Here is a 15,031-nt window from a genome sequence, read left to right as displayed (position 1 = left end):
CGAAAACGATTTCACAACCCACACTCCGCCTCCAATTATTTATTTATTTTCCGTAAACGATTCCACGATCCACACAGCACCTTCAATTATTTATTTATTTACCGAAAACAATTCCACGACCCACACACCACCTCCAATTATTTATTTATTTACCGAAAACGATTCCCCATCCACAAAGCACCTCCAATTATTTATTTATTTACTGAAAACAATTCCCCATCCACACATCACCTCCAATTATTTATTTATTTTCCCAAAACGATTCCACGATCCACACACCACCTCCAATTATTTATTTATTTTCCGTAAACTATTCCACGATCCACACACCACCTTCAATTATTAATTTATTTAACGAAAACGATTCCACGACCCACACACCACCTCCAATTATTTATTTATTTACCGAAAACGATTCCACGACCCACACTCCGCCTCCAATTATTTATTTTCCGTAAACGATTCCATGATCCACACACCACCTTCAATTATTTATTTATTTACCGAAAACGATTCCACGACCCACACACCACCTCCAATTATTTATTTATTTACTGAAAACGATTCCACGACCCACACCCCACCTCCAATTATTTATTATTTAAAGTGGGAGTGGCATAGGAAAGTGGGCGTGGCTTATGAAAAATATTGTGTGGCTCAGGAGGTGTGGTCAAGCAAGAGCATTGAGAGAAGTTTATCGGGTTTTCCGTGTGTGTGTGTGTGTGTGTGTGTGTGTGTGTGTGTGTGTGTGTGTGTGTGTGTGTGTGTGTGTGTGTGTGTGTGTGTGTGTGTGTGTGTGTGTGTGTGTGTGTCTGCAACGCGAGGCTCCACAGCACAAACCAGCAAACCGATTATTTTTCATATGGTAGTCCTTCAAAAATAGGGTGTCCATTTACCGTGATTTTTTATGAGTGCCAGTTGGCAAAATACACAATAGGAAAAATCTTGCCAGGCAGAGGAACAATTGTATGTGAACCAATACGTCTTGGCAATGAATCTTCGTCAGTGGATCGGTCAGAATGAAAAGCATCGTATCCAGAGCTTTGATCCTTGCGAATCCCTCGTCGCCTACCGGCTTGTATAGATATATATGTATATATATATATGAGTAAATATATATATATATATATATATATATATATATATTATCAAAGTGTGCGTGTGTGTGTGTGTGTGTGTGTGTGTGTGTGTGTGTGTGTGTGTGTGTGTGTGTGTGTGTGTGTGTGTGTGTGTGTGTGTGTGTGTGTGTGTGTGTGTGTGTGTGTGTGTGTTGGTGGGTGGGTATCTCCATTTGCTGGTTTAAGGAGATGTAACGAAGTCCCATCAGCGCTCAAAGATTCCACATCTACTTCGGTAAGGGATCACTGTTCATGGACCAAGCCTTTCAACTTTGTTGTTCTCAAAGTTTTGTTCGGATGGCTCTTTTCACGATCGTCACTGAGCCCCCAACTGCCTCCAATTGTAGTTCGTTTGTAGTAATATTCCCGGGTATGGTTTTCAATATCTCAGTGAGGTTTTTCTTTATCTTTCCTGTTGCTTCAATGATCACTGATACAATTTTGGATCTCTTCAACTTCCTGGGTCTTTTCACTTCATTTTTGAGATCTTAATATGTGGTCATTTTTTTGATTTCTGTAGCAGTTCGTCCAAAATCACGAATATTAACACCTCACGTAGCAATGTCTTCTTCTCTCTTTTTTTGTGCCAAAGTATTATATCTAGTCGTAATGCTTTGTTTTCGATGTTCACGCTCGATGGGATCAATAGGTCGTACGTGAGCGGCACTTCCATGTTTTCAGTGATTGCTTTTGGTTCATGTTCGCAGAAATACTCTGGAAATGGGACGTTGAGACTTTTGCAGATGTGCCAGTGGATTACTCCACATATTTTGTTGTGCCTTTGTGTGTAAAGCTGTTCTGACATGAGTTTTTGTATATCCTGATAGGAGGTGGGTGACTCATGCTTTCTGCTTATACCTTGTATAAACCTTTATACCTTGTCCTCAATCCAAAATTGTGATATTTTATAATCATATTTTCCATCCCCAATCCCTCCTTCAAAATTTTCAGTTTTTCCCTCCTGAGAATTCCCTTCTGTATCTATCTTGCCCACCCATTCATCCTCTCCAGTCTCCCATACCTCCCCACGCCCATTGTTTGTTCGCCTCCCTCTGTCTTGGCCTTTGGCTCTGATGTTGATGTTTCCCTCCTCTCTCTACTGTTCCTTTTATCTTATTCTGTCCCGATCCGTTCATTGTACAAGCACTAACTCTTCCATGAGCCTCGACTATGTACAAATAGAAAAATATCTTTGGAAGGAAAAACTCGAAATTTGGAAAGAGGTCGGCTTGGGAGTAGGGGTGGGAGGTTAACGGGGTTAGGAAAGGTCATGGTTTTGGATGGGGCATGATCTGATATGGTGGTGAACAGCTGTTTTGAAGACTTGGAGGGAAGAATAACATTAGAGAGAATGAGGGAAAAAAAGAGGAATGAGTGGAGGTGAGCAGTGATCCCGGATTTAGGTAGTTTCACCAGAAGGGGGTTTATGGTGGACCGTGTGTACCCTGGAGAAACCTGGTGGGGGAAAAAGCACGGAAAAAGCAGAGGGTGCAAGACCAGAAAGGAGGTGGAAGACGACAGGGAGACAACCGACCTGTCTGAGATTGTGCAGTGATAGACTCATAGATTCAGCTTGATCATGGAAGATTCCAATAATCTTGAAGACCTTGGTGTCAATGGCATCAAGCTGAGCAAGTTTGCTTCTGTATCCACCTTGTCCGTGCCATGTGTCCTCCCCTATCCCTTATTCCTCCCCACATCCATAGTTTGTCCAAGTCTCCCTCTATTTTATCCTTCAACCCTGCTGTTGGCATTTCCCCATTCTCTTTTACTGTTGCTTTTGTTCTGTTGCCTCCTGATCCATTCTGTATGCTAGTTATTCCATAAGCCTCGACTTTGTATACGAAAAAAAAAAACAGCCAAATATTTTCAGGGGCGAGTGACTGTCCACCTGTGAAACAAACTGCAAAGCAGAGTGGATGTGGCAGAAAGAGTTAGTGCCATTTCAAACTGTGCAATAAAAACACTGAAAACATCACTAAAGAGAAAAGGTAACTTGCTGTGTTGAGCTATGCGACGTTAGGTGCATCAAAAACTCCATAATCACAGCCCTCCCACAGTTATGATATGGCATAAGACACAACAGCAATTGAGTGCACCATTGTGATTTCTGCTGAACATAGCAGGCTAACAGGTCAGCGACATTCGATTGATTTAGTCCCTACTGTTTTATTATTTTAATCGAGTGAATTAGTGGAGGCAATCGTCTGGTCGTGCTGCGGGTTTACATGTTGAAGAACCAACCAGAAATGTCACTGTTCTTGGAAAAAGTAGCCAAGAGCACAAATTCTCTTGAATAATTTAGGGTGAAACAAATTATCTAGAGGTGTGATAGTTTCAATACATTTTCACTACACCACTACTCAATGCTTGTTTTTGGGGTTTTTTATTTTGCTTTATCAACAATTACTGCATGTGAAGGTTATGCAAGCCATCCCAAGTGCATTTGGGATCGAAGTTTTGAACGAGTTTCAAAGAAAGTCTTGAAAAGTATAATAAATAACAAAGTACATTCAACTCAAGATCAAACTCACACCAGGCCTGTGGAGACGAGACAGTGGGACTGCACATACCAGTGATCAGCATTTAAAATATGAAGACAGGATGAAAAGACAAGACTATAATAGAAACGAATAGTTTAAACCAAGAGTGAAAGGCAAAGAGCTTCAAGAAGAACCTAGGAAGAAGTTGTATGGAGGGAGTGGAGGGTGAGGTGCAGGGCAGGGCCAGGGGGATATATAATATTATAAAAAAAAATTTAAATGAGAAGTGACATAGGTTCCTTACCTGCCAACTTCCCTGTACTGTGCAATTTCTTCCATAAAGAGCAAAAAGTGGAAACGTTCACGGTAAGAATTTAGACTCAGTGGGCCTGCCACTGCCAATCCATCCAGCTGTGATCTCAAGTCATCAGGCACCTGATACAACTTCTTCAAATGATCCTCATCGGCTTTCTCCATGTTCCACAGCTCATCTGGAGGGAAAAAAATTGTAGTCGATTCATCCCCTTTGGAAAAGGCACGACATCAGAGGTAACATAACATAAACCATTATCAAGTCCATGGTAAAAGGTGGTGACCCCCGGTGGTGTATAAGTATAATGGAAATCTCCACTTGTGAGTCTTTGTGTTGTTGGATCAGCCTGGGGTGGGAAGGAGCTGTGTAGCCATGCCTGCGAGATCATCTGTTAATCATTTCAAGTTGAAGCCTGTCCCATCAGCTAATATACAAAATTAAGCTAAAAATGAGACAAACTCTGTAATTCATATATATTCAATGCAAAACAAACATGCATGCCACACATCTTCTTTTTTGTTCCTCAATGTACCAGTTGCAAAAAATAAAATGTCAAAAACACTGACTACCAAGGTGTCTTGGTAATTACAATGACGAGTGAAATATATTTCACCACCGAAAACCTTCCCATGAAAAATAAGTTTTCAACATTAGTCCATGAGCTGAGATGGAAATTGATACCATCTTGAGGGACCAGAAAAAGTGATATGACTGATTGAAGACACAAATGTAGATAACAAAACAGCATGATGGACCTTTCAGTAGAGTACCTCAAGTTAATTGTCTCCAATTCTCTGTTTTAGACCATTATTCGCTTGGACAGCGCTTTTGCGGACAAGATTTAAGGGTGTGTGGTCAGTTTGTGCCACGTATCCTAATTCTTCCACATCATATAGCGTATTCCCACATACCATTTGAAAGCGGACTTAAATTCCTATCCATTGGTATATATGTGACTATAGGTTAAATGATAAGCATTTTATAGGCAATAACATGCTTCGCTAAATAATCACGCAAGGCAAATTTGAGAGCAAAAACGGTCATTAAAAGTATACCTGTTCATAAATCATAACATTCTAGTAGATGGATATAGCCAATGTTATTTATTCGATATAGAGTGATATCTAAATATTATTTCAAGACGTCTGGCAGATTTCTGTGATAATTATTGGACAAGTTATAGCGTTTTAATGTTAAAACCCCTGAAGGTGTAAAGAGCGCTTTTGTGTATCGACGCTTAAGGCCCAGTCACACCTTGACGTTTTAGCCAGCAATGGCAACGTATTAAAATGTATGTAAAATGCTGGCTTACGTTGAACTTTTGATTTTATTTTTTTAAAGATTCGGACGTATTCGTAACGAGTTGGTCTTATGCACAACATATTAGTAACGGACATTGAACGTTTCGTTGTGTTATAGATAACTTATGCCATCGAATGCTGAACCTGTTGTCGGCCTTCACAACCTATGCCCAACGATAGTCTAACTTAAGCATAGCGCGCTGCACGCATCGCCGACGATGACGTGGCGTAGGTTATGAAAAGGCTGCCGCACAACGATTCAAATCATAACCGCCGCAGAAATGGAAGTGTCAACATCGCAGTCACACCTTGGCGATCTTGCCAGCATATGCCAACCTCTGAAAAATGCGTCTAAAACGCTGGCGCACCAAGAGTATGGTATGGGTAAGTTTGGTATGCGTGAATAGAACGCTAAAGTACGCTATCATACGTCGTATTAAATGGAGTACGTCTTGTAATTTTAAACATGTTGAAAATTTTACGACGTACTTGCCGTATGACACACGCTCCGCATGCGATGGGAATAAGTTGTACGCACGATATGCCATCGTTGACACATCGACACACGTTACTTGAAAGGTACTCATAAGTCGAAACACGTCAAGGTAATGGTTAGCGTCAGTGTTCCAGACTCCCAGTTTTATTTTTTTTCTTTGGTATGACGGTGTTCAGTGTACAGTGCGGTTATGATTTAAATCGTTGAGCGGCAGCCTATTAATTATATTGTATTATAACCGCACTAGAAATCAAAGTGTCAACATCACCATCATACCGAAGGAAGGAAGAAAAAAAAATAAAACCAGGGAGTCTGGAACACTGACGCTAACCATTACCTTGATGCGTTTCGACTTGTGAGCACCTTACAAGTAACGTGTGTCGATGTGTGTCACCGATCGCGTAACGTGAGTACAACACGTTACTCATAGGTTAGAAATAAGTTTCGGGTATGCTAAACATTACCTCGACGTGTTTCGACTTGTGAGTAACTCACAAGTAACGTGTGTCGACGTGTGTCAACGATCGCGTGACGTGCCTACAACTTATGGCCAGCGTTATGCGGAACGTGTGAGTCATACGCTGGCATAAGTCTTAAAATTTCAAGCATGGAAAATTTGAGGACAACCGAAAAGTACAACGTTTAAAGCCAGCGTACAACGACGTATGGCAGTGTTTTTCAGCGTGCTCTCAATGTTATCAAAACTTATCCATAACGTATTCGACGTGTACCAGCGTTTTAGACAAATTTTCAAAAAAAATCGGCATAAGCTGGCTAAAATGTCAAGGTGTGACTGGGCCTTTAGGCCATAAGCTATTAACGTTTATCATCGATATTCTGGCCTCAGTTCGTACGTGCAAATCATTACATTGAACAATTTCTTATTCGATATGGAAGGTTATTGTAAGTTGAAAAAATGTATTTATTTGCATGTTAATAAATTTGACTATCAGGTAGAGCGTTGGACAACTAACTGTTCGCCAGACCCCGTGTTTGAATCTCACCGCCACAGTTTGCTTTTCGGACCCGACAACATCAACAACTGTACTTAAGTGATTTCAGGTTTTGTCATCAATCGTGTGTCCGTGGATCAGCATCATGGGTATTATTATTTTTTTCCAGTTCAAGGAGTTTAGATAGATAAGAATATTTAAGTTTCATTTTGAAACAGGGTGATGAACGTTCATCAAGATTCATAGTTTAGTTTTAGCAAATGGCTATTTGTGAAGGTAATTATTGTATTACCTGTATTTTCAGATTAACAACTGAGTGTGCAGCAAAAAGTCGATGGCTGCACCCAAAGAGACCACACTAAACCATGACACTAAACGCTGTATCATCTGCACAAAGACATCTCCATCATCCGAACTCTCTAAACCAAAGGATGCTGAGTCACGCAGAACTTTGCTTGATGCAGCAAAGCTCCAACACTTTGAAGCTATCATGGACCTTTCGGAGGAGGAATTTGAAGATAAACTAGTGTATCACAGGAAATGTCGCTCCAACTTCACACACAAGAAGACACTTGACAGATTTAGGCAGCAACAGGTCGACCAGTCAACAACACCTAAACCAAGGACATCTACACGTGCTCGAGAATTACCATCAACATCCTCACGTGTCCTGGATGACGTCTGCATATTCTGCGACAAGAAAAATAAGTACATCCTGGGAAGCAAGACTCATGAACCACTAAGCCTATCACTGGAACTTTGCTCAGATGAAACCGTGAGAAGTGTTGCACTGAAGAAACTTCATGATAAAATTCTTGCCATTACGTCCAGGGAACTTGTTGCAGCTAAAGCCAGGTATCACAAGTCTTGTTATAAGGTCTATACAAGAACTTACATACGTGACACGAAGGCTGCTGAACCTGACACCGCTGAGACCAGGTACCATTAAAGAGAACAACAGGCATATCAGATGCTCTTCGATCAAGTAAGAGAGACGTTATTCAATCAGCCACAAGTTGTGAAACTCACTGCACTCACAGACGTTCTCCTGAATAATTTGAGAACTCTTGGTTTTCCAAACGAAAATATACAGTCATCCACAAAGAAGCATATCAGGTGGAAGCTTGAAGGTGAATTCGCTGAATCTTTGCACTTCATACAAGCTGAAAATGGCAGAGTTCTGGTCTATCCAGACAATCTATCTTTTGATCAACTTGTGAATGAAAATATGCAGATGAAGGAGAAACTTTCTTGTGTGGCTTCCAAGGATAAACAAGAAAAGGCACTCAAGTCAGCTGCTACTCACATACGTAGTGAGATCCGTAAGTTGGAAGCTAAGCCATGGCCTCCATCACCCGATGAACTAAATTTGGATTATGTGAAGCTTCCAGAAAGAATTCTTATATTTCTGTCTGTGCTGCTCGGTCTTGGAGACAGAAACAGAAGAGCTTCCGGCCAAATCCCAGCATATTATCAACCCACTGGAACAAGATTGTGTGTACGCTGTGACTGTACTGGTGGTCGAGTTATTCCAGCAAAGCACATCCTCTTACCATGGGCGATAAAGTCTCTCACTGGTAATGTGGAACTGATGAAAACATTAAACCGGCTAGGCCATGGCATGTCCTATTCCAAATTGGAGGAGATGGATACAGCTTTGTGTATGAACAAACTACCCATGGAACCCGAGGTGGGAGTTGTACTACCTACAAAGACATACCCGTGTGTGCCCATGACCATCGCCTTCGACAACATTGACCGGCTTGAGGAAACATTAAGTGGGGGTGATACATCCCACCGAGTCAACGGCATCATTGTGCAGCCTGAAGTGGCATATGTTCCTCCTTTAACCAAGCCCAAACAAGATCAGCAAGTATGATCTAATATAAAATGATCTGCCATCTCAAATTATGTACCAATACTATATCATATTATATTTGGTGAACAATATAATATTTGTACTTTGCAGGTGAAAAAGAAACGCACCATTGTACCAGTGACCTTGGAGCTACATGTATACATTGCTGGTGAACGTGTGGGCCCACCCATGATGAATCACTGGAAATGGACTTTGGTCCACTACTGAAGGAGGCACAGATAAAGAATCTCATGTGGTTCCTAGCACGTCAAGTGGACACCACCAACCAAACAATCAGCTCTTGGACGGGATTCAATATGCTCATTCGTGATAATTTCACTGTAACACAAGATACCATTGGCTATCTTCTGACCATTAATGCTCCTGCCCCTCAGTACTCTACAGCATATGAAATTCTCAATCAAGTGCTGAAAATAATGAAAGCCCTTGATCTAAAGGAAGTTTCAATTGTCTTTGAGCAAGCACTGTATGCAAAGGTTGCAGAAATTGCATGGAAACACGACCAGTATGAGAAGATTGTCTTGAGAATGGGAGCATTCCATACCCTATGCAACTTCTTGTCGATCATATGGAAGAGGTAAGGTTCAGCTGGCCTGCGTGATATTGCAGTGGAATCTGGGATCACAGCAGAAGGTTCCATCACCGGCATGCTTGAAGGGTGCAAATACAACCGTGGCATTCGTTTATCCAAGCTAGTGTATGAGGCTCTTCTCCAATTGGCATGGCGGGGATTTGTCTAGTGGCGAACAGAACATCATATGCAGGACCTGAAGCATCATGCCAAGACGACGGAGATTTTGAAGACTCTCCATGATGATGTATCAAAGGAAGAATTTGAAGCTGCTGTGCAAGAACTGTCATGTTCAATAACACTGGTCTGCGTCATTTCAGACGTCTAGGTTTTCTCAACGGTTCTTAAATGCTTTTTGCATGCTGAATTTAGAAATGTATCTCATTTCGCTCAATCAGGTCAAGTTTTTATGCTCTCTCAATTTTAAGGAAAAAAATAATCAAAATTTTACTTTTTTTAATTAGCATTTTTTAAAATTCAAAATCAGACTTACATTGACAGAAAATGTACAAACTATAGATAAAATGACGCACAAGTACCGTTAATGTGAAATTCAACATTAAAAAGACGAAGGAAAACAGCGACTGCTGGAGCGACTGAAGTTGGGTGTTGCCAGAAACAACGATTTATCTATATTTTTCTGAAATTGAAATGAAAGTAATTGAGAAGGTACTTTCTTTCACATTAAGTGTACTTGTGTGTCATTATATGTATAGTTTGTACATTTTCTGTCAATGTAAGTCTGATTTTGAATTTTTAAAATGCTAATTAAAAAAACAAAAATTTTGATTTTTTTTTTTCCTGAAAAATTGAGATAGCATAAAAACTTGACCTGATTGAGTGGAATTAGATACATTTCTGAATTCAGAATGCAAAAAACATATAAGAACCGTTGAGAAAACCTCGACCTCTGAAAAAAAAAATTCAAATGCTGCCCAGTGTAATCGTTCAGCGATTCTAAGAGTACCTCGATTACCTTCGGAGCGCAGGTGGACATCTTGCCGAGTTCTGGATGTCATATGTTGACATGTTCGATATTCTCCTGGCCTTTATCCGAGCATCGAGGGAAGAAAACTGGGTTCTACATTTGGCTGCTATCTGAAGTATCATTCCTTGGTGCTTTGCATATGACAGGCTGAACTATGCCAAGTATCTCCCAGTCTATTACTGCCAAATGACCAGGCTCTCCGATATGCACCCAGAGGTTCATCAGCACATGCAAGAAGGAGGTTTCTCAGTACAATTAGGTGCAACCAATACATTTGGTAGACTTCCTGTTGACCAAACCATTGAAGAAACAGTCAACAAGGACACACAGACAGCCGGAGGCACAAAGGGATTCGGCTTGAAGCCTGCTGCTGTTAGCAGGTACTATGTCACAGCAGAATATAGAAGTACCTGTCTTAAACAATTGAAGCTGATGATTGATGATAACTGCAGCAAAAGAATGGTTCACACAGATTTGTCAGCTTCAAGAATGTGCAAGGATGAGACTGATGTTGACAGTTTGGTTTATCTGATGGAAGACACCTGGACAAACCCATTCAGTCAAAATCCTTCAGAGCTGATAAGCATCTCAACCGGTGCTAGTGTGTCCCCAGAAGTTGCCAATGATCTTTTGAGTGCTCACAAGAAAGGGGATGTAGCATATACTGTACAGATTATCAAATACAGCGTATTGAAGGACGAGAAAAACCATTCTTTGACAGATTGCCAAAGATGCAGTTGAAGACATTTGATAATGCCCACAAAAGGATCAGCAGAAAACTACCTAACAAGGAGCAAGTCCTCAAAAGTGACAATATACTGTTTGGACAGATGATACTCGTAGCTTCCAGCAGAAAGTTGAACATGAATGATGTACTGAAACACCCCCTAGGCCCCCTTCCTTCGTCCTTGGCCAACTGTGATGGTACTATGAACAAAACCAACAAAGCAGCCCTTGCCAGAAAGCTTGAAAGTAAAGTCTCTGCTGTGGAAAACGTCCAACACCCCTCAGCGTGTATCATTGATGGCATGAGTATTGTACAGAAGCTGAAAGGGGAGAATCTCACTTTTGATGAAGTGGCTGATATGCTTCTTTCAGCTGTGCTGAATACATCAGCAAGTAGCAACAGGGTTGATGTAGTATTCGATGTCTACAAACAGATGTCGATAAAATATGCAGAAAGGACCCTGAAGTCGATTGATGGAGGTATCCGCTTCACAAACATAGCACCCGGTCACCGAATACACCAATGGAGGCGTCTTCTGTCTTGTGACATCAGCAAGATGAAGCTGATCAAATTCGTCACAGAGCAATGGGGAACAGAGCCCGACAGAATAAGACTAAAAGACAAGGTCCTTTATGTCACATGTGAGGATATCTGCACCAAGATCACCCGTGAGGCTGTAGTTGAAGTTGACGAGCTCCGTTCATCTCACGAGGAAGCAGACACACGCTTGCTACTACACTGTAAGCATGCATCGTCAAGTTTCCATTCTGTGATAGTAGCTTCAGAACACACAGACGTCATGATGCTATGTCTGGCTCTTCATGATGACATAGACTGTAATCTGTTCATCCGATGTGGATCATCAACCCGCACCAAACTTGTTGACATAACAAAAGTTGCGAGTGCTCTCGGCAGAAACATCTGTAAAGCTTTATTGGGATTGCATTCCTACACAGGCTGCGACACAGTAAGCGCTTTCAGTGGCCGTGGAAAGGTGACAGGACTCAAACTGCTCATCAACAATCCAAGGTTTCAGACAGCTTTCAGTGACTTGGGGAAAGACTGGACACGACAGGATGATCTCTTCCATGTGCTTGAGGAATTCACTTGCAAGCTGTACATGTCTCAAACTGAAATCACACAAGTTAACAAGATGCGGTTTCAGTTGTTCTGTGCTAAGAATGGTGATATCCAGTCAGGACAACTCCCTCCTTGTCAGGATTGTTTGAAGCTTCATGCTACCAGAGCATGTTACCAAGCAGCCAATTGGCACCACAGTCTTGAAGTTACTCCACGTGTACCCAGTCCACTTGACTGTAATGGATGGGTATCGGATGACGATGGTAGACTTGCCATTGAGTGGATGTCTGGTGCCCCAGCTCCTGATGTTGTTCTGGAATTTTTATCCTGCAAGTGTAAACGGGAGTGAAGGCTGCCATCATGCACATGCATGGTCAATGGCCTAAGCTGCACAGCCGTTTGTGTTCTCCAGGAGCGTGCGAACATGAAGGTCCAAGATGAACAGTCGAACGGCAGCGTGGATCATGAGGATGATGACGACAGTGATCTTGACAATTGATACTCTTAATGCATATCTATCAAATTGTCATTGCCTGTTTCTGTTCAATGATTATGTCGAATAGCTATTTTCTTTATTCAACACTGTGGGATTAAAGATAACTCTGTGGCACATTCTGTTCAAAATTGTTCAAGAACTTCACAACATATACGTTTACTTCTGCTATTGAAGTGAACATGTAGCATCTTTGAAACTATGTCAGATTAATTAATAAAACTTAGTATCCTTTTAATTTTGCAGTTTGGAAGTAAAATGCATGATTTGTGATATGGATGTGATTTAAATTTCCTTTCAAATAAAGTGTATTACATTTGAGTAATGACACCACCAAATCATAAACGTGATAAAATTATCGTATTTTGTGGATATACCCCTCCTGCACATAAAGCTGCGTAAAATGCTTGAGCTACTCAACTCAGATGTCCATCATGCATTTTTGTGTTCCAGATACATCAACCTAACAGAAAATCACAACAAACCTTGGTCCCTCAAGATGGTACCAATTGGCCAGAAATGGCCCTCCAGCTCATGGACTACATGTTCCGTGCAGTGGTTATAGAGTGCAAAGAAGGCGCGTGCACGCACGCACGCACGCACGCACGCACGCACGCACGCACACACACACACACACACCCCTCAAATTATATAAAGATGAACAAAGAATCCACCCGCCACCCTTATTGATGGGTTAATTTCCCCACTTTCATGATGTCTATGCTGTATTTATTGGGCGACTCCCTCAACCCTAAACACCAAGGACTATTAATTTGTTAGACCCTCTAACCCCCCCCCCCCTTACACCCATTCCATTCTCCCAAACAGCCCTCGCCCCATCCTTTCCCCGAGAAAAACCACCAGTATTCAACTCATTCCGTACAGCAATTCAGTAGTGTATATACAGTGCGTATGGAAAGTCGACACCCCATTTCAAATTTTTCAACTTTTGTTGCCTTATAGCCTGGAATTTAATTGCATTAAATCAGACTTTTTCCACTTTTATATCCACATCATAACGTACAACTTCCAAGTGAAAAACAAATTCTACAAATTTCAGAAAATTCATTAAAAACACAAAACTGGAATATCGTGGTTGGATTAGTGTCCACCCCCCCCCCCCCCGAGTTAATACTTGGTGGAATCACCTTTGACAACAATTACAGCTGTGAGTCTGTGGGATAGGTCTCTACCAACTTTGCACACCTTGATTGGAGAATATTTGCACAAACAAGCAAACACAAAAAAGCAAACAAGCAAAGTAATCAGAAGGAACCCAAACAAGCGAAAAGCAGAGATGAAGTCATCAGGGAGAACCTGGATACGATTCACATTTCAGCTGCTACTTCTCTACCCTCAAACCCAACAAAGCACAGCCAAGAGAGCTTTATCCCAAACATTAAATAAAACAAAATAACCCAGATCAAAAAAATTAAATAATTCTGGCTGCCAGACCATGTGTCCAATCAAATTGAAATTTAAAACCTGTATTTCTCATCAGTACTAGATCAAAATTGTGAAGTTTCACGTTGATTGATGAAGCGGTTCCAGAGAAAACATTATTTAACATTTTTCTTCAATCCAATATGGCTGCCAAACCATGTGGCCTATCATTTATTCCTCAACAAACTTATACAAACATGCATTGGGGAACATTTGTGTGAAGTTTCCCCTCAATCTGTCCAGCCGTTCTGGAGAAGAAGATTTTTTTATAGGTTTTAGGGTAAATCCAATATGGCTGCCAAACCTTGTGACCGATGACATCATATATGTGAACCATTTGTTCCTCATAGATAGGCTGTCATACGTGTAAAGTTTCGCCTTGATCTGTTCAGCCACTTCAGAGAAGATTTTTGTAGGTTTTGAATTTTTCTTAACAATATGGCTTCCTAATCATGTGACCGATGACGTCATCAATTTTTTTTTTCTGTGGACCGTTTTATCTCTTGGTGACCCTCAAAATTTTTCATACTGAACAGATGTAGCATTCTACATATGCAATTATGACATCATAACAAAGGCACCGATGACATCACAAAAAAATCACACTTATTCCCCATGAGTAGTACTTGCTTTGTGCCAAGTTTCAATTTTTTCCTTAGTGAGGTTTCAGAGATACAGAGGTCCAAAGTTTTTCCGTGTTTCCAACATGGCTACCACACCATGTGACTTATGATGTTATAACTATGATTAAAACATTCTACATGAGCAGTGGCACCAATGGTGAAAATTTCGTTTCAATCTGAGAAGCGGTTGCGGAGAAAAACACGAAAGTTTTGTGGGGAAGAACAAACAAATGGACCCAAATGCAATACCCTCTCCTTCAGCGAGGATAATCAGCTGTTCCTGTAGGTTTCCTCTGCTGGGTAGTACATTTCACAGCAAAGACTCAATCATGAGACCCAAGGAGCTTTCAAAAGACCTCTGGGATAAAGTTGTGGAAGGGCACAGATCAAGGGATGGATATAAATATTTCAAAGGCCTTGAATATCCCTTGGAGCACAGTCAAGACAATCATTAAGAAGTGGAAGGCGTATGGTACCACCAAGACCCTGCCTAGATTAGGCCGTCCCTCCAAACTGGATGACCAAGCGAGGAATAGAGTGATAAGAGAGACCACCAAGAGGCC

General features: G+C 41.2%; 1 protein-coding gene across 5 annotated transcripts in view; it reads right to left on the bottom strand.

The window, feature by feature from the left end:
* Positions 1-15,031, bottom strand: part of LOC147011936 (ATP-dependent RNA helicase with zinc finger domain-like) — a 310,053-nt gene that overhangs the window by 234,274 nt on the left and 60,748 nt on the right. For all 5 annotated transcript variants that reach the window (XM_085857677.1, XM_085857678.1, XM_085857680.1 and 2 more), the window contains exon 9: positions 3,906-4,092. In XM_085857677.1, the coding sequence (XP_085713803.1) occupies positions 3,906-4,092 (187 nt within the window). The remainder of the gene's footprint in view (positions 1-3,905; positions 4,093-15,031) is intronic.

Source organism: Eptatretus burgeri, chromosome 15 (genome assembly GCF_056783735.1).
Source record: "Eptatretus burgeri isolate ZD-2024b chromosome 15, Ebu_testis_v1, whole genome shotgun sequence".
In the NCBI taxonomy this organism is placed as follows: Eukaryota; Metazoa; Chordata; class Myxini; order Myxiniformes; family Myxinidae; genus Eptatretus; species Eptatretus burgeri.
Note: the sequence above shows the minus strand (reverse complement) of the source record. Positions and strands in the feature narration are given on the sequence as shown.